The 25,972-nt window shown below is 44.4% G+C and overlaps 2 protein-coding genes across 2 annotated transcripts in view; one reads left to right on the top strand and one right to left on the bottom strand.

Moving 5' to 3' along the window:
- The first annotated feature begins 1,908 nt into the window (after positions 1-1,908).
- Positions 1,909-25,972, top strand: part of CDC5L (cell division cycle 5 like) — a 64,960-nt gene continuing 40,896 nt past the window's right edge. Inside the window, 6 exon segments of the mRNA NM_001261272.1 lie at positions 1,909-1,966; positions 4,343-4,446; positions 6,486-6,647; positions 7,253-7,380; positions 10,129-10,228; positions 24,947-25,165. Coding sequence (NP_001248201.1) covers positions 1,922-1,966; positions 4,343-4,446; positions 6,486-6,647; positions 7,253-7,380; positions 10,129-10,228; positions 24,947-25,165 — 758 coding nt within the window. The 5' untranslated portion in view covers positions 1,909-1,921.
- On the bottom strand, positions 19,191-22,205 carry LOC144340349 (uncharacterized). The gene is made up of 2 exons (XM_077999836.1): positions 22,066-22,205; positions 19,191-20,657 (listed from the first exon to the last, which is right to left on the bottom strand). The coding sequence occupies exon 2, from the start codon at positions 20,322-20,324 to the stop codon at positions 19,284-19,286; it is 1,041 nt and encodes a 346-aa protein (XP_077855962.1). The 5' UTR covers positions 20,325-20,657; positions 22,066-22,205; the 3' UTR covers positions 19,191-19,283.

Genomic DNA, 25,972 nt, shown 5'->3' with positions numbered 1-25,972 from the left:
AGGACTCTTGCTTACAAATAATAGAAACCCAATTCTAACTGGCTAACACCAACAGGAAACTAATAATCAGAATGCAAGAACAGGAATGCAGCTGGGACTCAGGAGCATGCTGGATCCAGGTACTCTGACATGGTCAGGACTTACATTTCTCTCTTTACCTGCTTTTTTCCCTTAATCCAAAACATGGTGGTAGACAACTCCTGGGTGTCACATGGTGGATGCTCAGCAGTCAGCAGAGACTGACCTCCTCTATGCTCCAGTGTTAAACTCTCAAAGACCTAGTATTTGATAGCACAACAGGATGACTATAGCAAAAAATAATTTAATTGTACATTTAAATTAACTGAAATATTATAACTGGATTGTTTGTAAAACAAAGGATAAATGCTTGAGATGGATACCCCATTTACCCTGATGTGATTATTATGTATTGTATGCCAGTATTAAAATATCTCATGTACCCCATAAATACATGTACTATGTAACCACAAAAATTAAATATAAAAAATTAAAAAAACTGCCCCGTTACAGGAGAGGTCCAAATGAAAACACTTTGAGTTTAACAGGCCACAGGTCCGATGGTTTCCTATCCACCACACAGGTAAATAGCTCAAGGGCGGGCTGCCCGCCAGCATAAACCTTTGAGTGGCAAATACTACCAGGGTGGCCACGGAAAATGCCCTCTTGCCGACCATAATTGTACAGAATGTGTGTAAATAAAAGCTAAAAGGAAAAAGAAAGAAAATTCTTTAGCTCTTTCAGAAGAGGCAAACGGAGAAATGAGAAATATAAAGAGTTAGGCACTATAAAAATACTAAATACTATAAATAGGGCATTTCCCAACCCATTAAATATTTTGATATTTTCCAGGGATGGAGCCAGAGATGTTCTGGAATGGTGAAGAAGGAGACTGCATGAATAATTGGGGTGGGATAGCAGAGAGTTTGCCAATCCCTACCTCACTGGGTTTTAGTTATGTTTCAGTTAATCTGCCTCATTTATGAGGCAGGTATTGTTAGTTCCACTTTTCAGATGAGGATACTGAGATTCAGTAAGGTTATTACCCAAACGTAAGAGAAAGTCAAGATTTCACAAGATTTCAACCCAACTCGAGTTTTCTAATACCAGTGCATATCAACGGTATTATTAATCCAGACTGAGCGATGAATTAAAAACTCTGACGTGACGCTTCTGCGGGTTTCTGGAACAAGCATGGATCACCTGGGGACGGGGTGAAGTTGGCGTTGCCCTCCTTGCAATAATAGATGCTATTGTGTTGGAGCAGTTATTATGGATCAGATACTGTGCTGGGTCTATGATCTCATTTAGTCCTTACGACAATCCTGTGAGGTTGGCATTACTATGTTCTCTATTTTACAGGTTAGGAAACTGAGCCTTAAATAAACTACTGGCTTTTCCTGAGTATTCTGTGAATAAATTCCTATTACTGAAATACTTAAAAGAGCTAGATTAATAAATTAACAAAGCCCTCTTCGTAGCAACTGTGCTGAAATTCCACACGCGTGGCGTTCCCAGCCTCTGCCACTCGGTGACGTTACGATCAATCCCACCACTTTGTTCTCAGCCAAGCTTCACCGCCGCTATCTCGCGAGAGCCGTAGTTTCTTCCATTCGGTTTTGGACATGCGCGGGGCGTAAGGCGCTTTGGCCAGAGTGGTTTGATGGTTTTTTGTCAGTCTTCCTACAGCTGAGCTTCCACAAGACACTTTTTCCCTTTCAGCCACCCCAGATCTCGCGAGACTTGCTTTTTGCTTTCCCCCTCCCACCTTGCGCCTGCGCAGGTCTTCAAAGCAGAAGGTCGCGCTTGGAGGAAGTGGCGGCTTTGAGTCCCGTGGCCCAAGCGCCGTTACTACTTCTCTGAACCTCCTGTCGGCTGCTTGCCGAGACACCCTGCCGCCAAGATGCCTCGAATTATGATCAAGGGGGGCGTGTGGAGGAACACCGAGGTAAGTCTCCTTTTCCCGCCGTCCGCTGCCCTCCGCTCCCCTCTAGCAGCTTTTGCGCACGCGCGCGGAGCTTGGGTAGGCGAGGAGGAGACCCTGTGGCATCTGCGTGGAGGGCAGCCTGGGGGCGGACCCGCGGGGCCCTTTCCGTGTGTCGGGGCCCTTTCCGTGTGTCCGGACCCGTGTTGTGCGAGCGCCAGTGGGACAGGGACCGTGATGTAACCACCTGGCTTCTCAGCTCCAAGCTCACTTGTTAGGCCCTTAGTGAACTTTTGTTGACTTGAATACGCCCCCTCCCACCCCCGCGCCCCTGGAGGAACTCAGAGTTCCAACTCAGCGAGAGTTGGTCCCCTGGGGCACCATCCACTCTTAGTCCGTAGTCCGGGCATCACGGCTCTGTCCGATACTCAGAAATAAAGAAGTTGCCGTGGCCACAACTTTCTTCATTGACTTCCTTGCAGAGGGGAAGCAGTTTGAGTACCAGGTTCAGAGAGCCCGTTACCGCGTCTCTCTGGTTACCTGTTATCAGGGCATAACCTGTGTGCCATCCCGACAGATCCCAAGGTCTGGCTCTTTCTGTCACTGCCTTTGCCTGGATGGAAGCCAGAAAGGAAAAACTGCTTAGGATAGTCTCTGCTTCCAGAAACGTAGTGGATAGTGCCATTGGTGAGCCAAAGGGCAGTAGAGTGGGAGTGAAATAGAAATTAGATTTTAGTGCATTTTGTGTTCAAAGTGTACCGAATTTATCAGTTTCTGGAGCACATCATATCTTTTCATGCTCCGTGTCCTTTTTTCGTTAAATTTTATGCCTTCTTTTTTTTACGTCTTTTGCCTTCCTAGCACTTGACATCTTTATGATCATCCTTCAAACCTAGGTCAGAAACACTTATTGGAATCTTTGTAAGAGTTAGTTGCACCCCCAGTATTCTCATGGTACCTTTTTCTTCCGTTTGTTAAAGCTCGCTTTGTCTTTTTGTAAGCATCACATCCTCTGTGTGGTACTGGTTAAGTTTCTTAACTTCTGAGAGCCTCAGTTTTCTAATTTCTCTAAATTGGGATAATAATACTTACCTCACTTGAGGATTACACGAGTTAATACGTTTGGAATATTTAGAACAGAGTAGGGCACATAGTAGCCTCTGAGTAAGTGCTGGTTCCTCTTTCACCTCACCAGATGGCATTGCGAGAGGACCAGGTCTTGGTATCCCTAGAACCTAGGACAGTAACCAGCATGAAGTAGGTTGCTTGACAGGTGTTTGCAGAATGAATCAAGTAGAGTAGGTATCTGCTGTATCTGTTTAGTTGAAAATGTATTTAAGTGTAGTAGTACTGCAACCGAGTTACAAATACAGACAGTGAAAACTGCCTCAGCTTGCTCCGAGGGAAGCAGTCTGTTTCAATTTGAGAAGAGATGATTTCTGAGGGAGAGACAGATATAAAATCAAGTAACAGTAGGATTCCTATGCAGTGGTCAAAGCTCTGCAGTCTTTTTAAAACATTATCTTTGATCATGGGAGATGCAGAGGATGGAGTGGGGTATCTCAAGAAGCATGTACCTCAAATGCAATGTGGGAAAAAAAGCCTAGAAGTAAAATCGCCCAAGTGCATGCATCTGTGACTCCATTAACCTTCTTGTCTGTGACTTGGCTTGCCAGGCTGCCTTGAGATTGGCGCATTCCACGTTGTGATGGGTGCCCTGGTGATATGGTATCCAGAGACGGGGGGTCTCTGGAAGGAAAGCTGACTGGTGGGGTTGGGGTAGAAATATTTAATTCTTAGGTTAGACCTGAGATTTGGGTCATAAGTAGGGTTAAGGGACTGGCGGGGAAATGCCATGTGTAAACTTGAAACAGGAGGCTTGGATTGGAGAATACATTCACCAGAGTCCCAACTTGCTTCTTGAGGCCTGGATATGTCCTGTTTGATAAGACCTTTCCTGAAGACCTGTTTCAAGGCAGATGTTGCGGAAGTGTTTTTTGAGTGACTATAAATGAATGAGTTATATCTTTTTGTTGTTGTTGTGTTTTTTAGTTGTCCTTTTTGAAGAGAAGGACAGCCACACGTTGAAGAATACTTTTTCTTAATCTTTGTCGTAAAGTAGGGTTTCTCAGATTGGGCTATTCCCATTCCCAATTTATTGAAGAGTGTGGTGTAAGGGTGGGTAGATGTCTTTCTAAGGGATTTCTTCTTAATTTCTTAATCCTTGGTTGCTGTTTATTATTATAGTTAATGAGGTTTTCATCCTTAGTCTTTTAACCTAGGGGGTGTGAATGTGCATGTTATGTGTCTGTCTAACAGCCCTATCAGAGTTAATTTAAATTTTGTGTTTTCTCACTTTGAGTTTTGTGACTGAATGTACTCTTTGGCAAATTTTTTTAGGATGAAATTCTGAAAGCAGCGGTAATGAAATATGGGAAAAACCAGTGGTCTAGGATTGCCTCATTGCTGCATAGAAAATCAGCAAAGCAGTGCAAAGCCAGATGGTATGTACCAGTTTAATAAGTGGAAAACAGAAAAGGAGCTTAATCGTGATGATGGAAAATGTCAGCTCTGTGAACCTTATCAAAGGAAGCAGACATCATGATATAACAAGGCATGGAGTGGGAGATGGAATTTGGATTTTTGACTTAGCTGTCACTTTCTTCCTGTGTAATCTTAGGCAAGCCATTTTTCTATCCCTCTCCCCTGCCCTTGTCTTCTCCCAATTAGGGATAATAATACTTGATGCTAACTGATAGAGATGTGAGGTGTCATCTAAATGGGTTAATGTATTTGAGAGTGCTTTGTGAAGCATACAAAGTCTACTTTCAGGGACAGATGAGCCCCAGCTTGTAAATTAATTGTGTTCTAGAAGTGCATAAGTTAGCTGTTTTAGGACTTACTTTCTCAAAGAAATAAGTGATAACGGCTGATTTTCCAAATGAGCCTACAGTAGTTGAGTTTCCTCATAATGCAGTTGAAATATTATATATTTTATAGTTAATATGTTATATATTAAGCATATTTAATATGTTATATATGTTAAAACATAAGCCAGCCCTGAGCCTGTGGTGTCACCTCTTTTTTATTTTTATTTTTTGAGACGGAGTCTCACTCTGTTGCTCAGGCTGGAGTGCAGTGCCGTGATTTCGGCTCACTGCAAGCTTCGCTTCCTGGGTTCACGCCGTTCTCCTGCCTCAGCCTCCCCAGTAGCTGGGACTACAGGCTCCTGCCACCATTCCCTGCTACTTTTTTGTATTTTTCGTAGAGACGGAGTTTCACCGTGTTAGCCAGGATGGTCTCAGTCTCCTGACCTCGTGATTCACCCGCCTCGGCCTCCCGAAGTGCTGGGATTACAGGTGTGAGCCTCTGCGCCCGGCTAGTGTCACCTCTTAAATTATAGGATAGTGGACACGTGAAGCTATTTAGTGTGTTCTTAGCATGAGTTATTTAGCACCATCCCCCAACTCATGTGGCGTTAGGAAAATACTTTGGATTGTACAAGAATGACCTAATTTCCTCGGCACCTGTGTAGGGGAAAGGATCAGAATGTAGAGATTGGCCAGGTGTGGTGACTCACATCTGTAAGCCTAGCACTTTGGGAGGCCAAGGCTGGGATCACCTGAGGCCAGGAGTTTGAGACCAGCCTGGCCAACATGGTGAAAACCCCGTCTCTACTAAAAATACAAAAATTAGCCCGGTGTGGTGGCTACTTGGGAGGCTGAAGTGGGAGGATCAGTTGAACCCAGGAGGTGGAGGTTGCAGTGAGCTGAGATGGTGCCACTGCACTCTAGCCTTGGTGACAGAACGAGGCTTTTTTCCATCTCAGAAAAAAAAAGAATGTAGAAATTGGCTGTTAAAGAGGAAGATGATTTTTAGGCTGAAGAAATGGTCCCGATTTCTGTTTGTCTTAGTGGTACCAGTTCCTGCTCTCATATTTGGTAGGACGTAAGTCCTGTTTGCCTGCCTGTCATCCAGCTAAGTAGACTGGATGGAAAAGGTGTGCTGGGTGGGGAATTAGGAAAGACGGAGGGGATGTCGTAGTAGTTTTACTTAAATTTTAAAACATATCAAATGAAAGGATACGGTGAATTTAGTGAGTGTAAGTCAAATGCTTAAAGAAATAAGCCTTGGTGTGAGAACCAAAGCATGAGAAAATAGTATGAAAACTGGAAACACTGTACAAAACGTGAGGTTGTATTGTCTTCCAAATATTTCAAAATTTCTAGAAAAGTGTAAAAATAAATAAAAACAAATGATAGTTGAGAAAGAAAGCATATGATCATGATACAGTGAAGTAACCTTTTTAAACCATTACTAATCTTGCATAATTAAAATAAAATAGAATGTGATGAGATGGGCAATATTGGCTGGGTTAAGTGTGACCACACAGCAAATATTCTGTTGTCAAAAAGAACAGTTTTAGTAATTGAAGGATGAGAGCATTTGTTTTTCAGACACTAGAAGTCAGTGCATCCATTGTGCAAATTCGATGTTTATGCCAGGTAACTGACTAATATATAAAATGATCTATTTTTAATAGGTATGAATGGCTGGATCCAAGCATTAAGAAGACAGAATGGTCCAGAGAAGAAGAGGAAAAACTCTTGCACTTGGCCAAGTTGATGCCAACTCAGTGGAGGACCATTGCTCCAATCATTGGAAGAACAGCGGCCCAGTGCTTAGAACACTATGAATTTCTTCTGTAAGTGAGTCTTCAGAAAGAGCATAGAATATATGTATATGTTCTGAAAGAGGCTGAATAAACTTTGAGTATTTTTTCTCTTAAACTTTTAATTATGGATGTGAGTAAAGCCAAAGCTAAAGCCATTGGATAATATTTTCCAAATCTCAGATGGTTGATCAAAATTATGCCTTCTATTATATACTTCCTAAAATAATAATTTAAAAGATTTATACAAGTCATGCATGTTCATCATAAAAAATCCGGGGAAAAAATAGTAAAAGAGCAAATAAAAGTCACCCATAATCACACTGCTAAGAATTAACTACTGGAACGTTTTGGTTCTTTACTAATAGTTTTTTTTTTTTTTTAATTTGTATGGCTGTACTGCATTTGTGACTAGGATCTGTTTGGGTCCTATTTCAGAGTGGTTGAAACCAGTCACTGAAAGTAACAAATTTTAATATCATTTATTTCAGATGAAGTGATAGTAAAAAGGCTTTATGTTGTTAAAGCCCATCCATTGTTTTCTTAGGGGGGAAAAAGAGTGTCAGAACTTGGAAATCTGGTAATTTTAACACTAAATGGTATTATAGTGTGAGTAACTCCTATGGGCTTTTTTCTAGGGATAAAGCTGCCCAAAGAGACAATGAAGAGGAAACAACAGATGATCCACGAAAACTTAAACCTGGAGAAATAGATCCAAATCCAGAAACAAAACCAGCGCGGCCTGATCCAATTGATATGGATGAGGGTAAGTGTATGCTTTGAGGAATTTATTTCTTTGGTAACTGTAAACTCCTCTGGCCTTTTTGTAACTCTTTTAGTTCCTTTCTTAACTCCTCTACTTTAGAATTCTTTTTTTTTTTTTTTTTCTGAGACAAGGTCTTGCTCTGTTACCCAGGCTGGAATAAAGTGGCACAGTTATGGTTCACTGCAGTTTTGACCTCCTGGGCTTAAGCAGTCCTCCCACCGCAGCCTCCTGAGTAGTTGAGACTACAGATTTATGCCGCTATACCTGGCTCTTTTTTAAATTTTTCTGTAGAGATGGGGTCTCCCTGTGTTACCCAGGCTGGTCTCAAACTCCTGGGCTTAAGCTGTCCTCCCTTTTCTGCCTCCCAAAGTGTTGAGATTATAGGTGTGAGCCACTATACCTGGCCCCCAATTTTGTCAGTGGTGTTCTTATTCTAGGTATCTTTCCAAATATGTCCAGTGTTTCTGTTATAGAGTAGTTGCTTTTTCTGAACAGTGCCCCTTCATCTTCTGTTTCTTAAGTTCAGTTAATTAAGCAGTGTTACTGGGTGTGGTGGTGTGTGCCTGTAGTGCTAGCTGCTAAGGAAGTTGAGATGGGTCGATCTCTTTAGCCCAGGAGTTGAAGGCCAGTCTGGGCATCATAACCTCTTGAGCCTAGATAGAAGTTGGAGGCCAGCCTGGGCAACATAATGAGACCCTGTCTTTAAAATTGATAGTGTGATTCTATTGTGTAGATTTTTCAGAGGCTAGAGGTGAGCCCTTGAGGATTCTATTTCTCATTCCTATTCTATAGAGACAGACAACAAGTCTCAGTCCTCCTATTAATTACTTATTTGACTATAGGCAAGTTATTTATTCTGTGTGAGAAGGCAACACTGTGAGACAGTGATGGAGACTTAACAGTGATTCTGTGAGGCATTGAATCGGGGATTCCACAATAGAAAGTATATGGAATCAACTTAAGTGTCCATTAATGGGTGAATGGGTAAAGAAAATGTGGCTGGGCATGGTGGCTCACGCCTGTAATCCCAGCACTTTGGGAGGCTGAGGTGGGCAGATCACTTGAGCCCAGGAGTTCAAGACCAGCCTGACCAACATGGTGAAACCCTGCCTCTATAAAAAATACAAAAATTAGCCAGGTATGGTAGCGCATGCCTGTAGATACAGCTACTGGGGAGGCTGAGGTGGGAGAATCACTTGAGCCCAGGAGGCTGAGTTTGCTGTGAAGCGAGATCAAGCTACTGCACTCCAGCCTGGGCAACAGAGCAGGACCCTGTCTCAAAAAAAAAAAAAAAAAAAAAAAAGGTGGTACACACACACACACGAATACTATTTGGTCATAAAAAGCAATGAAATCATGTCATTTGCAGTAACATGGATGGACTAGAAGTCATTATGTTAAGTGAAATAAGCCAGGCATAGAGAGACAAATACTGCATGTTTTCACTCATATGTGGCAGCTAAAAGCGTTGATCTCATGGAGGTAGAGAATAGAGTGATAGATGCCAGAGGCTGGGTATGGTGTGTGGGTGGGAGAGCAGGATGAAGAGAGGTTGGTTAATGGGTACAAACATAGATGGAAAGAAACAAGTTATAATGTTTGATAGCAGAATAATTGGGTGACTGTAGTTAGTAATGGTGTATTACATATTTCATAGTAGCTGGAAGAGAGGTCTGAAATAAATACTCAAGGTGATGGATACCCCAGATACCCTGACTTGATCATTATACATTCTATGCATGTAACAAACTCTCACATGTACCCTATAAATGTGTAAAGTATGATGTATCAGTTAACAGAATCAGGAATTGGATTTTCAACCCGTGTGTGCCACCTCTTAGCTGTTTGACCTTACACAAGTCATAAAATCTCTCTGAGCTTTAATTCCCTTTCTTGCTAGATGGGGAATCTTAATACCTGCTTTACCTTAGCAGGGTTGTTGTGAAGCCCTCAGTGAATATTTGTTGAGTTTCTGAAATGTAAACTTTGAATGTAGTGGTTCCCAAAGGCAGACTGTGGCTAGGCTGGCTGCATCATTATCACAGGGGGAGCATTTAAAAATAGAAGTATCAGGGCTTCTCCTGTATGTACTGAGACAGTACATCTGGGGTGGTGTGGGAGGCAAGGGAAGAGCAGTTATCTTGGAATCTGAGTATTTTACAAGTTCCCATGTGATTTAATTGGACAGCCTTGCATAGGAATTGTTCTAAGGCATCAATAGTGGCATGTGTTATTCTGTTCTATAGAGCCATGAAAAATGTATTGGAGGAGAGAAATTGTTCTGAGGGGAAAAAAAAGTATCTAATGATAGCAATTCTCTCATAATTAAATAGTTTTTACCCTGTTTCACAATTTGTGCTGTGCCAGTTAGTTGATGATAATGAAGGATATAATAATTGTAGCTGCTGTTTAATGAATACTTGCTGGATGCTTTACATATTTCATTTTACTTAGCTCTTCTGAAAATCCTTGTGAAATAGGAATTGTTATTCCAATTTTATAGGGAAACATGCTTAGGGAGGGTAAGTAAGTGACTAAGGTCACATAGCTAGCAAGTGGTGGGCCTGATTTTTAACCTAGGTTCTTTGACTTCAAAACTCAAGCTGTTTCCATTATGCTACACCATAAAATCAGTATTTTTTTTTTTTCTCATTTTGAGCAATAGAGTGTCTGTCTCTTACATACTTTGCTTCTGAAGTATGTAAGAACTAAGAAAATACTTAGTTTTTCTTCTTTTAATTTTGGCAGATGAACTTGAGATGCTTTCTGAAGCCAGAGCCCGCTTGGCTAATACTCAGGGAAAGAAGGCCAAGAGGAAAGCAAGAGAAAAGCAATTGGAAGAAGCAAGGTATGTGTGTATATAGGAATAAAAAGCAAAGTGTTTTTCTCATGTAATGATCAACACGGAATACTTCTGTGACCAGATATGTGTTTTTTTTTTTTTTTTTCCCGCCCCACCAGCAAGCAGGCAGTCAATTCTGCAGTGGATAGCTGGGTGTCCTCTATTTCAGTTAATTCTAATACTGTTTTCCTGGAGATAGCTCCATATCTTACAGGTTGAGGACTTAGTCCCACAAGACTGAACCCCAGTTTTGATGCTGACCCTAAGCCCCAGGTTATTTATTTATTTTTTTGAGACGGAGTCTTGCTCCGTCGCCCAGGCTGGAGTGCAGTGGCGCGTTCTGGGCTCACTGCAAGCTCCGCCTCCCGGGTTCACGCCATTCTCCTGCCTCAGCCTCCCAAGTAGCTGGGACTACAGGTGCCCGCCACCTCGCCCGGCTAGTTTTTTGTATTATTTTTAGTAGAGCCGGGGTTTCACTGTGTTAGCCAGGAAGGTCTCGATCTCCTGACCTCGTGATCCGCCCATCTCGGCCTCCCAAAGTGCTGGGATTACAGGCTTGAGCCACCGCGCCCGGCCGCCCCAGGTTATTTTGCTTGTGTTTGTGACCAATGAGCCAGGTTCCACTGCCCCCACCTCGGGTTCCATTCATTTGCTAGAGGGCTCACAGAACTCAGGGAAACACCCACATTTACTGGTTTATTACAAAGGATATTTTAAGGATACAAATTAACATTCACATGAAGAGACACACAGGGTGAAGCCCGGAAGGGTCCTGAGTGCCGGTGCTTATGTCCCATTGAAGCTGGGGTATGCCACCCTCTCAGCAAGTGGGTGTGTTCTTGTTCACCTTTTTGGAAGCCCCTATGTATTTGGCTGCCCACAAGTTCTCCAGACCCTGTCCTTTTGGGTTTTTATGGAGGCTTCATTAAATAGGCAAGGTTCATTACGTCATTGGCCATTGCTTATCAACTCAATCTTCAGCCCTTCTCCCCTCTCCTGAGGTTGGAGGCGGGGAGTTGAAAGTCCCAACCCCTCTAGTCCTGCCGTGGTCTTTCTGGTGACTGCCAGCTATCAGTCAACTCATTAACATGCAGAAAGACACTTATCACTTGGAAGAGTCCCAGGATTTTAGGAGCTGTATTGTTGGAAACACGGATGAAGACCAAATACGTTATTTCACAATGTCACAGTGTGCTTGTCTGCATTCACAGTTCAATAATTATTCTAGGCATCCTTAGGACCAATAAAACTGCATGATTTATTAACCCTGTTGGGTGAATGATAATTGGAATTGTCCAGTTCCCATTTCACTAGTATTCTTTACCTTCTTTATTTCTCTGAAAATATCTTGTGTTTTTTTCTCCTAACCATTTCAGAATAGTTATAGAAAACCATATTTCAAAAAAAATTTAAGCTATAGCAGAAGTAATGCCCAGTTTATCCAGTATGTTGAGTGTGTTCTGTTGGCATATGAGACATTCATTTGTTGTAGCTATTTTGGAGTCAGATGACTGTAGGACACACAAGATTATGTGTCTTTTGTATGACTGCCAATTAGTTACTTTCCTTGATTGGTATTGGAAAGGCACTGGCTGTGAAACAGGAAACTTGGCTGAACAAAGAGGGAATTAATGAGCCTAGAACCAAATTTTAGGTCCTCATAGAAATCTGTATTTAAAAAGTAAATGAATATATATTACACATTGTCTTTCACCCAGGATTTTCTTCTCTTTCCCCTTTTTTCCTTTTGGCTAAGTCCATGATATCAGTTCTAATAGCCCAGAAACCAGGATGATGTCACTAAAGAGCAAATCTGGACTGCGTAACAGCTTATTAGCTTCTGGGATTCAGGCCCTAGAATAACCTCCCTATTCTATAGAGTGCCCCTTGTGGCCCCCAGGTTGGCCTGCTGGTTCTTCTTGACCTGATGACTAGCATTGTGTTGTAATTAATGGCTTTGAAGTGCCAGATCCTGGGATGGAGGATTTTTTAATGCCTCAGGATGCATGTTGACAGAGCTGGCCCATTGCTAGCCTAGAATAGTTAGCTTATTTGGGGGTATTAGCTGCCTGGGACAGTAAACAGAAACCAAGAGGAGGTACTAACTTTTCTACCATTCTTGGCCACCTCTATTCTGTGTACTCTTTAGAGTTAGGTACTGTGAGTAAGGTTGAAAAAAAATCACTTTTCCATTTTTATCCATGGTTGTAGGGGACCAAATTTTTAGAGCCGTTTAACCATGTGGTTTGGGCCAGGGACACAGCAAATGCATATGTGAAAAATCTCCAAGTGTGGCTAGCATTGATTGCTTTAAATAAAATTTGCAGATTTTAATTTACCCTATAATTTCTTGTAGGCATTCTTGTAGAATCTACACATCTTTATAAGTTATATTGTAACAGGCTGGATTGGCCTCTATGCAAAGTGCAGTGCAGGGCTGTTTGCTTTAAAATGTTAAATTACAAATCTACCTTACAACTTAAAGCAGTTTTTTATTGATTATAAAAGTAACACATTTTTCCTTCCAGTATTGTTAATGTTCTCATTTTGGGACATAGGTGATATAATGTTATATGGCTTGGTTATATTCATTTAGCGTTATGATGTAAAGGTTTTCTAATGTGGTTTGAAGTCTTTATTTCCATTATTTATAAATGAAATTACTTTAAAATTTGAAATATATTTTTCTAAACCTTTCTCTCTCTCAACATAGATGTGCATTTATGTGTATATATGTACACAAACATTTATACAAAGTTGGATCATACTGTAGTTTTAATGAGAAGTCAGCTGTAAATCTTACTGAGATTTCCTTGTAAGTGTTGAATCATTTTTGTCATACTGCTTTTAATTTTAATTTTAATTTTTTTTAAGAGAGGGTCTTTGTTGCCTAGGCTGTAGTGCAGAGTTCACTGCAGCCCTGAACACCTGGGCTCAAGCAGTCCTTTGCCTTAGCTCCCTGAGTAGCTGCATCTACAGATGCACACCACCATTCCCACCTAAATAAAAAAAAAATTTTTTTGTCGAGACGGAGTCTCGCTGTGTTGCCCAGACTGGTCTTGAACTCCTGACCTCAAGCTATCCTCTTTTCTTGGCCTCCCAAAGTGCTGGGATTGCAGGTGCGAGCCACTGTGACTGGTTTGTCTTACTGCTTTTAAATCTTCTCGTCTTTGACGTTCAACATTTTTAATATGATGTGTCTGTTTGTAGATTTCTTTTTGTTTATCTTACTTGGAGTTCATTGAGCTTACTGGATATGTAGATTAATGTTTTTCAATAAATTTTTCAAAATTTCAGCCGTTATGTATCTGCAAATATTTAATTCTGCTACTTTCACTTCTCTCCTTTGGTACCCCTGTTATGCTTATGTTGGTGCATTTAATAGTGCCACATATTTCTCTGAGGCTCTATTCATATTTCTTCATTCTTTTTCTCTGTTTAGATTGCATAATTGTTACTGCTCTCTCTTAAAGTTTGTTAATTCTTCTGCCAGTTCACATCTACTGTTGAGACTCTTCAGTGAAGTTTACATTTCAGCTTTGTACTTTGTTTTGTTTTGTTTTTTTGAGACAGAATCTCGCTCTGTTGCCAGGTTGGAGTGCAGTGGCGCGATCTAGGCTCACTGCAAGCTCCGCCTCCAGGGTTCATGCCATTTTCCTGCCTCAGCCTCCTGAGTAGTTGGGACTACAGGCATCTGCCACCACACCCAGCTAATTTTTTGTATTTTTAGTAGAGACGGGGTTTCACCATGTTGGCCAGGATGGTCTCGGTCTCTTGACCTCGTGATCTGCCCACCTTGGCCTCCCAAAGTGCTGGGATTACACGCGTGAGCCAGCGTGCTCAGCCTGTACTTTTTTTTTTTTTTCTTTTAGACAGCTTTGCTCTGTCACCCTGGCTGTAGTGCAGTGGCACGATCTCTGCTCACTGCAACCTCCACCTGCCGGGTTCAAGCGGTTCTCCTGCCTCAGCCTCCCGTGTAGCTGGGACTACAGGCGTGTGCCACCATACTTGGCTGATTTTGTATTTTTAGTAGAGAGGATTTCACCAGGTTGGCCAGGCTGGTCTCAAACTCCTGACCTCAGGTAATCCGCCTGCCTCGACTGTCCAAAGTGCTGGGATTACAGTGTGAGCCACCACGCCTGGCCACTTTTTTTTTTTTTTAATTACGTAAATTTTTTTTCATTTTTGTTATTTCATTCCCTTTCTAAGTTAGCTGATCAGCTTTGTGCTTTTCAATTTGAGAATTTCCATTTGTTTCTTTTTAAGCATTTTTATCTCTCTCTTTTTTTTTTTTTTTTTTGAGACGGAGTCTCGCTCTGTCACCCAGGCTGGAGTGCAGTGGCGCGATCTCGGCTCACTGCAAGCTCCGCCTCCCGGGTTCACGCCATTCTCCCGCCTCAGCCTCCGAGTAGCTGGGACTACAGGCGCCCGCCACCGCGCCCGGCTAGTTTTTTGTATTTTTAGTAGAGACAGGGTTTCACCATGTTAGCCAGGATGGTCTCGATCTCCTGACCTCGTGATCCACCCGCCTCGGCCTCCCAAAGTGCTGGGATTACAGGCTTGAGCCACCGCGCCCGGCGCATTTTTATCTCTTTACTGATATTCTCTATTTGATGCAACATTGTTATCATACCTTCCTTTACTTCTTGGTTTTCTTTTGTTCTTGGAACATAATGGCTACTTTCAAGTCTGTTAATCTGACATCTGGTTGCACTGTCAGGCAGTTTCTGTTGCTTGGAGTTTTTCTAGCATTTGGGGCATTCTTTCCTGTTTCTTTGCATGTCTTAAATTTCTTGTTGGAAACGAGACATTTAAGATGATATATTGTAGCAATTTTGGGTAATTCCCCAGCCTTCATTTATTATTTGCTTGTTTACTTGTTTGGTGACTGGTTTATTTTATTTTATTTTATGTTTTTGAGATGGAGTCTCGCTCTGTCACCCAGGCTGGAGTGCAGTGGCATGATCTCGACTCACTGCAACCTCTGCCTCCTGGGTTCAGGTAGGTCTCTTGCTTCAGCCTCCAGAGTAGCTGGGATTACAGGCACTCTCTACCGTGCCTGGCTAATTTTTATGTTTTTAATAGAGACAGGGTTTCCCCATGTTGGCCAGGCTGGTCTTGAATTCCTGACCTCAGATGATCCACTTGCCTTGGCCTCCCAAAGTCCTGGGATTACAGGCATGAGCCAGCGTGTCTGGCCAATTTTAGTCTATCTAATTCTTCCCTCCCCTCCTGTGAGAAATGTGAAGCATCTGATGTTGCTCCCCAGGGAGGCAGTCTTGTGTATGCTCACAGACACCCTGAGATGGCATGGTTTGGGCAGGTCTCTCTTTGACGTTCCTTTCCCTGTTAAGTTTCGCTGATTGCCAGCTGTTTGCTGTGTTTTCAACAATGTCTTGGGGCATGAGTTGCACTACAAATTGATCCAGTCAAATTTGGGCTCCTTTCAAGGGATGCTTCCTGATGTCAATGTTTGAGATTTATTCTCACCCCGGGAGGGCTCCTCCCAGCTCTTATTCCCTGTTTCTCTCTGGCAAACTACTAGGCCTACAGATTCACTGATATCTCCATGGAGTCTGTCAAGTGTTTTCCCAGCTTGCCTTTTACCAGAACTTCCACTGTTTTTGAGAGTGCCCTTAGGCTTGAACTTCTCTACACTCTGTTGCAAATGAAGTCCTTTTGTTTGAGGAGAAATGTGGAGCTCAGTTCTATATCCTGCTTCTTCCCCAGGGCTCTGACAGGGCATGTCTCCAAGTGACAGCCCTACTTTATTAGCTGAGTGTTTGGTGGGAAGTGGGGGATGGACAGCAGCCCAAGGTTTCCTTGGCTTGCCCTCCCTGTCCACCCCCAGTGTGGAACCCTCACAGGCTATCAGGGCTCCAGTATTCTCAGCAGCATTGTATCCAAAGCTAGGACTTCTGTTTGGGTGGAGGAAGGAAGGCCGCTTCTCAGCCACTCTTGATGGAACTTTGCCACCAGAAATACTGATGTCCTGCTCCTCCTGGAATGAAAGCCCTTCTGCTGGGAGCTGGAGGGTAGAAGGAGCCCTGGGTTCTTGGCTGCACTTGTGTGGAGTGGGGTCTCTGTTTCTCTGAGCTGGGGGGAAGGAGGGAGTGGGTCTTGATTTAAATATTAGATTCTCGTGTTTCTTACTGAGTTTAAGTAGATTGTCTTGATTTAATGTTTATATAGTTGCTGTATCTGCTTCAGATCCTCTTCAGAGACTTCAATTGGTTGTTTTTAAAATATATATAATTTTCACTATTCTTCCTGGGTAGTGAGTTTATGGAGTTCCTCATGCTGTCATGCTGGAAGTTACTCATAGATACTGTTTTGTAACTTGTTTTCCATCTTTAATATTGTGAATAGCTTTTCTTATGAAATCATTATGTTATGCCCAGACCGTTTGTTCCCCAAAGAAGACCACCAGAGTCCAGAGTCAAAGCCAAGCGGCAAGGATCTTTACTACAAGTTCGAACCTGGTGCCTCCTTTACACAGTATACAAGAGGGCCCCGATCAATGCGAGCATTTGCTTTTTATAGCCCGAAAGTTGCAGGGGAACAAAGAAATTCTTTTGGCTCCTGCGCTTTCAGTAACCTTGAACGGCTGTCTCCTTATCGGAGACTTTCCAGGTGGTGTTTGTACTGGGCTCAGGGAGTTTTGAGCCTGGGGGCTGAGGAATGTGCCCAGCTCCTTTCATTCCCCCCTTCTTTTTAGGTATCTTTAGAGCCAATCTTGGGTCTTATAAGTCTGATTTTGTTTCAGCATTTACAGGTTGGTATTGGGCTCTGAGGACCATGAGTTGTACGGTGTTAAATTTTTCCCTAACAAATTGTAAAATTCTGTTAACAACACAAGGTCCTTCGGTAAGCAGAAATAGTAGACTTAGCAGGGGTCCAAGGAAGGGGGCTAACAGAGAAAACATAGAGGAATTCCACCATTGGTCTGCAGTTGAAGCAAACTGCTGTGTTTTTACTTCAGTGCTTAACTTGCGTAACTGTTGGACCCGGTCCTCTACAAGTCCTGATTCATTTATGTAGAAACAACAGTCTTCTTTTAGAAATATACATGTACCACCTTTTTCTGCAGTGAGTAGGTCTAGGGCTCTCCGGTTCTGCAAGGTTACCTGAGCTAGGGATGTGAGCTGCCGCTGAAGGGAGGCAAGGGACTCAGCCGACTCCTCCATAGCAACGGCAAATTGTTGGTACAACTTGTTACTTTCTATGAGGGTGTGACCTAGGGCTCCCCCCGCCAGTCCGGCCGCAATGAAGGATGCGGTGAGGGAGATTCCTGCAATGAGGGGGAGAAATATGGCTCGTGCAGGTCTTGGTCTAGGGTCTGGGTGAATAACAGCACTAGTCCAGTTACCGGTATACCCTAGGAACTCGCCAGCAGTTAGTAGAGTCAACCGGGGAACTAATGTGACAGGGAGACACAGTAGGTTATTAACAGAAGGACTAGGTAGGTTCTTAGATAAGGTTCCATTACACCAGAAGAATATGCCTGATGGAGCCCTTAAGGTGATATTAGGGGGCGTTGCAGTGATGCTGCAGAGGCTGGAATTGGTTCCTGAGAAACAGTAGGGAAACTTCTCCTGACTGGGGTTTAGGTATAGGGGCACGTTCAGGATAGGAGCATACGAGAGGTTTCGGAGGTTGTTAGCTTGGGCAAAGGTAGAGGATCCCCATGGCAGAGGGACAGCGGTTAGCGGTGGACGCCCTAGAGTGGCGCACAGAAAGCAGCCAGACAGGCTATGAAGTCCTGTAAGGTTAGCAAGTTCTAGTCCTTCTTGTAATAACTTTAACCAGGAGAAAGGACGTAAGTCTTGTGTTAGTCTGTTTTCCTGTCGTTGGATATTCCCGTGGACCAGGGGCAGTACTTGCACTAGGCCTCGCCACAGATAGAGATGACTGCTAGGCCATGTGGAGGAGGGGGAGTAGTATACAGCCCCATGTTGAGGCGTGGTCCAGCGGGAGTTCCAGGGGTCTCTAACTATTCATGTATATGAAAAGTCTCTATCCCGTGTATGATGGAAGGGCCACTTAGGGTCTAACTGTTTTCTCTCTCCCCAGTAACGGGGTCTATAGATGTTACAATAGTTATAAGGACAGCCGGCATTTTGGTGCCACCAATAGTGTTTACAATTGTATTTAGTCTGATCAAACTCAAAGCATATTATTGGTGTCATAGGTTTGGCTATTTGAAAACCAGTAAAATTTAGTAGAATTGGGCTGTTGCACCCTGAGGAAGGGCAATCAGCACTGGCCAATAATTTTCCGGGCTTATGAGGTTGTCCAGGGTGGGTTCGGTTTTCATAAAGCCAGAATCTCCAGACAAAGGGATTATGAGCTGGTTTTGTGATTTCTTTAGCGGCCACTAGGGCGACTAACGTTAGGGTTAGACTACCTAACTGCATGTTTGCAGTGAGCTATGCTGCCGGCGCAGGGTGAGTTTTAAGGGGTTGTTCCTAGCTCTGTCCACAGTCCACGTGTCCGGTGCTTCAGCCACTGCCGTGATTGGTCCCAGAAGATCGGAGGTTGGGTCCACTGGTTTGACGTGGGAGTAGTGGATCTACGATGCGATGCCTTCTACCTTCAGGGCGGTGGGTGTGGTTAGGAGTACCTGGAGTGGTCCTTTCCACCTGGGTTCTAGGGTCTCTTGTCGGTGTCGCTTGACCAGGACCCAGTCTCCCGGCTGGTACGGATGGGGTGTCGGCGGGGGACCGGTCTCGTATAGTTCCTTCAGCTTGGGCCAGATTTCTTGATGAATTTTCTGCAAGGCTTGTAGGGAAAATAAGAGTTCAGAGACATTTTCTGTTTCAGACTTGAGCAGATCATCTTTTAGGCCGGGAACTAAGGGTGGGGGTCTGCCATACATAATTTCATAAGGAGTAAGGCCCAGTCTGTAAGGGGTATTACGGGCCCGGAACAGAGCGTAGGGGAGAAGGACCACCCAATTAGCGCCATTCTCCATAGTTAATTTAGTTAAGGTCTCTTTTAAGGTCCGATTCATTCTCTCTACCTGTCCTGAACTCTGGGGCCTGTAAGCGCAATGTAGTTTCTAATTTGCCCCAAGGATGGAAGCCAAATCCTGACTTACCTTAGTGACGAAGGCCGGCCCATTATCTGACCCTATCTGGATGGGGAAGCCATACCTGGGGAGGATATCTTCCAGGATTTTCTTTGCTACAACCTGAGCAGTTTCTTTCTTGGTGGGGAATGCTTCAGTCCACTCTGAAAAAGTATCTACAAAGACAAGTAAGTACCGATACCCGTATTTTCCTGGCTTTATCTCAGTAAAATCTACTTCCCAGTAGATACCGGGCCTGGTTCCCCTGAGCCTTGTTCCCGTTGCAGCCTGGGATTGGGGGTAGGCGTTGTTAAGCTGACAGACTTTGCAACTTGTCACGATGTTGCTGGCCATCTCGGCTGTATGTCTGAATTTGAGCTTAGAGCGTCTGATCAGGTCTATCATCTGCCGAGCACCCAGGTGGGTGGTTCGGTGGATGTGTTCTAACACTTGTTGTCCTAATTTTTCTGGTAGGATGGTTTGGTCATTAGTATCAGTCCACCACCCATTCTGGATCTGTTTCAGGGGAAGCTTGTCAATCCACTGGAGATCTTGTTCTGAATAATCAGGGAAATATGGCAAGTCCCGGGGGCCCGGGTCAGGGAGCTGGAGTGCAAGGAGTTGGCTGGGAGCCTTCGCCACCTTTCTTGCAGTTTGGTCTGCCAGAAAATTGCCTTGAGCAGTTGGAGTAGTTAGTTTCTGATGCCCTGGGCAATGCACAATGGCTAACTTTTCTGGCCTCCATAGGGCTGTTAGCAGGGCTAGGATTTCTTGCTTGTTTTTTATCTCTTTTTCTTCAGCCGTCAGTAACCCCCGCTCCCTGTAAATGGCCCCATGTATATGCGCTGTTGCAAAAGCATATCGGCTGTCTGTATATACCGTCAGCTTTTTCCTCGCCCCTAAGGTAAGAGCTTGGGTGAGCGCTATCAATTCGGCCTTCTGGGCCGATGTCCCCGGGGGCAGGGGTTCCGCCCAGATTACCTCAGTCTCTGAAGTCACTGCCGCTCCAGTGTACCTCTGGCCCTGATGCATGAAGCTGCTCCCACCAGTGAACCAGACGAGGTCGGCGTCAGGAAGTGGGCGGTCCTGCAGGTCTTCTCGAACTCCGTGCACCTGAGCTAGTATCTCGGTGCAGTCGTGGAGTGGGGCGTCCAGGTCTGGGTTGGGCAGCAGCGAGGCAGGGTTTAAGGTCGTTGGGGGCAGGAAAGTTATCCCAGGTCTTCATGGAGGGCTCCATTGAACAGGGTAGGAGAGTTTTTTAATCTTTGTGGCAGTCTGGTCCATGTTAGTTGGCCACTTATGCCTCTATCAGGGTCATTCCACTCGAAGGCAAAGAGCTTTTGGCTCTGAGGGGCTAAAGGCAAACTGAAGAAAGCATCTTTTAAATCTAAAACGGTGTACCATTGATGTTTAGGGTTTAGGGTACTCAGGAGGGTATATGGGTTAGGCACAGTTGGATGTATATCCACAACCCTCTTATTGATTTCTCTTAAGTCTTGTACAGGTCTGTATTCTCCACTATTAGGTTTTCGTACCGGCAACAATGGAGTATTCCAGGGTGAGTGACATGAGCGGAGGACCCCTTGGTCAAGGAGCCGGCGGATATGCGGGGCAATTCCTTTCTTGGCCTCTAGGGGCATCGGGTATTGGCGTACCCGCACGGGGTCTGCCCCAAGTTTAAGTTCAACAAATAAAGCAGGACGGTGTTTTGCTAGTCTTAAGCCCCCCGTTTCCGCCCAAGCTTCTGGATATTGCTGGAGCCAGGTTGCTATGTCCTGGTCAGGGGCCGTTTGCTCCTGGTGGAGCCGGTATTCATCTTCTAGGGTTATAGTCAGGACGGACACGGGTTGATTGTGGGAGTTTGTCACGACGGGCTCCTCAGGGAGGAAATGGATCTGTGCTCCCATTTTAGTTAGCAGGTCTCTCCCTAATAGGGGACAGGGGCTCTCAGGGATAACCAAGAAAGAATGGGTTACATTCTTGGCTCCGAGGTTTACTGTTCTTTGTGTTGTCCATGGGTATTTCTTAACTCCTGTGGCCCCTTGTACCCACGAGGACCTGGAGGATAATTTTCCATTAGTTTTAACTAAGACTGAGTGCTGTGCCCCCGTATCGACCAAGAACTGGACCGGGGACCCCTCCACTTGCAAAGTTACCCTAGGTTCGGGGAGGGGATCCGAACCCCGTCTTCTCTAGTCTTCATCTTGAGTGACTAGTACGGGTGTAGACCTAGGGGGTCCCTGTCCTCGTTGTTTCTTTTTGGGGCAGTCTCTTACCCAGTGGCCAGCCTCCTTGCAGTAGGCACATTGGTCTTTTCTCAGATTATCATGCCTGGGGGGCCGCCTGGGTTGGGTGTACTCTGGCTGTAGATGCTCTTTCTGTACCACTGCTGCCAGGACCTTGGTCATTTTTTCAGTGGCCTTAAATTGCCTTTCCTCTGGAGTATCTCTGTTATTGTAAACCCGCTGGGCTATCTGAAGGAGGTCTTGGATCCACTTTCCTTCTAAGTCTTCTAATTTTTGGAGTTTTCTTTTAATATCTGGGGCTGCCTGATTTACGAAAGACATTACAACAGCTGCCTGACTTCCTGGAGCCTCTGGATCTATGGGGGTGTACTGTCTAAAAGCTTCCATTAATTTTTCTAAGTAGGTGGTTGGGCTCTCTGTCTTTTCTTGCAGAATAGAATATACTTTAGCCAAATTAGTGGGCTTGTGAGCAGCTGCCCGGAGACCTGCCATTAGAGTCTGGCGATAAAGGCGTAGCCGTCCCCTACCTTCTGCCGTGTTGTAGTCCCACGCCGGCCTGGTCAGAGGAAAGGTCGCGTTTATGAGGTCGGGGTTGGCAGTCGGTTGACCGTCGTCCCCCGGGACCAGCTTTCTAGCTTCTACCTGTATTCTCTCTCGCTCCTCCGTGGTAAACAAGATTCGGAGGAGCTGCTGACAATCATCCCAAGTGGGCTGGTGGGTGAACATGACACTATCCAGTAAAGCCAGTAAATCTTTGGGGTTGTCTGAAAACCGAGCACTCTGAGTTTTCCAGTTATACAGATCACTGGTGGAGAATGGCCAGTACTGGAGCCTGGGGATTCCTGTGTCATCTGGGGGTCCTATTTCCCGGAGGGGTAAAGCCACCGTGGAGTCAGGCGGCTGGGGGGGGCTAGTCCGCGAAGTGCGCCCTCGTGTCCGCCCCGCCGGCCCCTCAAAGTTACTTTCCCTTTCAGCAGGCCCGTGAGTGCCGGCCGCCTCCCCTCCGCCTGCTCTCTCCCGCTATTTCATTTGCGCGCGCTCTCTTTCTCTCTGTCATCCCGTGTCCTTTCTCCTTCACACTCAGTCTCTTTTTCTTTCTGTCTCTCTCTCTGACTCTCCACATCTGCCGTTTCCTACCCTTTCTCTTTCCGATTTCCCTTCTCACTTTCTCTGTCTCTTCCTGTAAAGGAATGTGGGTTAGAATCCCTATAGAGGAAATCTGATCTGACTTATTAATGATAGCTAGTCGCAGGCGTGCCTCGGCAGCCTGGAGACCGGGGCCGGGAGCGCGGCGCCGGAAGCCGGGAGCCCGGGGACCGGGGCCGGGAGCGCGGCGCCGGAAGCCGGGGACCGGGGCCGGGGCCGGGAGCGCGGTGCCGGAAGCCGGGAGCCCGGGGACCGGGGCCGGGAGCGCCGTGCCGGAAGCCGGGAGCCCGGGGACCGGGGCCGGGAGCGTGGCGCCGGAAGCCAGGGACCGGGGCCGGGAGCACGGTGCCAGAAGCCGGGAGCCCGGGGACCGGGGCAATTCAGACCGCAAGCGCGCACCCGGGGACCGGGGCAATTCAGACCGCAAGCGCGCACCCGGGGACCGGGGCAATTCAGACTGCAAGCGCGCACCCGGGAACCGGGGTCAGAGTCAGCTGTTGCCCGGATCGCGAACGTGCTCCGGCAACTCAGATCGCAATTTAAATCAGAAGAGAGCCAGGGGACGTCTCCCACCGGTCTCCACTGGCTGTCCTATAGCGCGTCCGCCAGGACTGTGCCAGCCTCAGTTTCAGACCTCGCGAGTCACAGATTCAGATTCAGAACAGACACACAGACACAGACAGACAAACGGAGATGAGCCAGCTCACCTATCAGTAGATCGATCTTAACAGGTCCGTTGACCGGGGTCTGGTGGGCTTGGGGAATCCCGGACGAGCCCCCAGATGTTATGCCCAGACCGTTTGTTCCCCAAAGAAGACCACCAGAGTCCAGAGTGAAAGCCAAGTGGCAAGGATCTTTACTACAAGTTCGAACCTGGTCCCTCCTTTACACAGTATACAAGAGGGCCCCGATCAATGCGAGCGTTTGCTTTTTATAGCCCGAAAGTTGCAGGGGAACAAAGAAATTCTTTTGGCTCCCGCGCTTTCAGTAACCTTGAATGGCTGTCTCCTTATCGGAGACTTTCCAGGTGGTGTTTGTACTGGGCTCAGGGAGTTTTGAGCCTGGGGGCTGAGGAATGTGCCCAGCTCCTTTCAATTACAGTTATAGCAACATAGGAAGATTAAAAAAAGTAAAAATTAAATGGAATTCCACTCTCCAATGACTATCGTTATTAATATTTTGGTGGACGTGCTTTGATAGATACGCATACAGTGCTTACGTGTTGCTCTGTAACATGTAAACTTTCTAACATTTTTTACACAGTGGTATGTCCTGGGCCTCTTTCCATGTCAGAGTAGATTTATAGCCTTTTAAAAGTTTATGTAAATGTCTGTATAATATCTTATAAATTCATTTAATTTCTTACTGATAGATGTTTAGATTGTATCCAGCTATTCACTATTATAAACAGTGCTTAGTGAACAGCCTTGTAGTTAAGTCCTTGCTCATGTTCTAAATTATTTCCCTAGGCTAAAGGCTAAGGAGTGAAATTGCTGCTCAAAAAATATGAAAATCTTTAGGCTGTGAATGTGTATTTCTAACTTCTCTTTGGGAAAAGATGCACCAATATACTTTTTCATTACCAGTGAAGCAGACTGTCCATTTTTTGCAGCCTTGCCATTAAAACAAAAAACTGAATGGTATTAATTAGATATGCAGAAATGGTACTTGTTAATTTAATTTGTGATTCTTTAATTGTTTAGTAAAACTTTCGTCATTTTAGCTGCCTGCATTGTTTACTTTGTGAACTGTTTCCTTTTGCTCTTTTTACACCCTTTGAGTGCATTTAAAAAAGAAAAAAACTTTGCTTAGACTCTTTATATTTAATCATCATACTAGTTGCAAATATTTTTTCCTAGTATTTGCCTTTTAATTTCATTTATAAATTTTCATAGTGCTACAATTAGAAGTTTTGTATCTCAAAGCTATTCAGTGTGCAGATGAGTGGACTAAAAGGAAAAAAAAAGCTGTTGATTTTTTTCTTTTGCCATTTATTTAATTTATATTTGCTAAGTACATTTCCATCCAGAAATAAGATATATATTTACTTGTAGTTCCTTTTGGTTTTTCTTTTTGCCTTATTGTGTGCATGTGTGTGTGCACCTTTAAATTAAAACTAGGATTTGTTTTGGTGAATGATGTGAGGTAAGGATTTAAATAAATATTTCTTCCCTAAATAAATAGTTTTTTTTTAACTGTATGGGATAATTTGTCCCTGCCACATGGCGGATGATTTTCAAAGTGATTTTGCATTCTTTTCAGACGTCTTGCTGCCCTCCAAAAAAGAAGAGAACTTCGAGCAGCTGGCATAGAAATTCAGAAGAAAAGAAAAAGGAAGAGAGGAGTTGATTATAATGCTGAAATCCCATTTGAAAAAAAGCCTGCCCTTGGTTTTTATGATACTTCCGAGGAAAACTACCAAGCTCTTGACGCAGATTTCAGGAAATTAAGACAACAGGATCTTGATGGGGAGCTAAGATCGTAAGTTGCCTTTCTGATTTTGGAAATGGAAAGGAATAGTAGGAGGAGTCTTACGAAGGGCGAAGTATTATCCTTGTCAGAGCCAGATTTTTATTATTTATTTAAAATTCTTTTAAAATTAATTTTTTTTTTTGAGACAGGGTCTTGCTGTGTTGTCCAGGCTGGAGTACAGTGGTACAAACATGACTTACTGAAGACTTGACCTCCTGGGCTCAAGCAATCCTCCCACCTCAGCCTCCTGAGTAGCTAGGCCTTCAGGTGCACACCACCACACCTAGATAATTTTTTTTTTTATTTTGTAGGGTGGGATCTCCTTTTATTGTCCAGACTGGTCTCAAACTCCTGGGCTCAAGCGATCCTCCTTAAAGTGTTGGGATTATAGGCATCAGTTACTGTGCCTGGTCTAGATTTTTATTAGTACAATGTGGCCTACATATGGTTTTATTTATTTAATGGATTCATCTTTCTGAGAAAATCAGGGACTCTGGCTATCATGTTTTTAGCACAGAATGCTGTTTATGGCTCTTAAGTTGAAGTGCGTGACTCTTAATTGACTGTTTACTCTTTGAATCACTTCTTAACTTTTAGGTACTTTTATGAATAGGTTAGTTTCACTGGTGGCTGGAATCTGTCAAAATTGAGTCTGGTTTTTTTAGTCTTTAAAAAAATTTGGTTTTTTTTTTAAGACAAGGCCTCACTCTATCACCCAGGCTAGAGTACAGTGACATGATCACAGCTCACTGTATCTTCCACCTCCCAGGCTCAAGTGATCCTTCCACCTCAACCTCCCAAGTAGCTGGGACTACA

This window comes from Macaca mulatta, chromosome 4 (genome assembly GCF_049350105.2).
Source record: "Macaca mulatta isolate MMU2019108-1 chromosome 4, T2T-MMU8v2.0, whole genome shotgun sequence".
Lineage (NCBI taxonomy): Eukaryota > Metazoa > Chordata > Mammalia > Primates > Cercopithecidae > Macaca > Macaca mulatta.
Note: the sequence above shows the minus strand (reverse complement) of the source record. Positions and strands in the feature narration are given on the sequence as shown.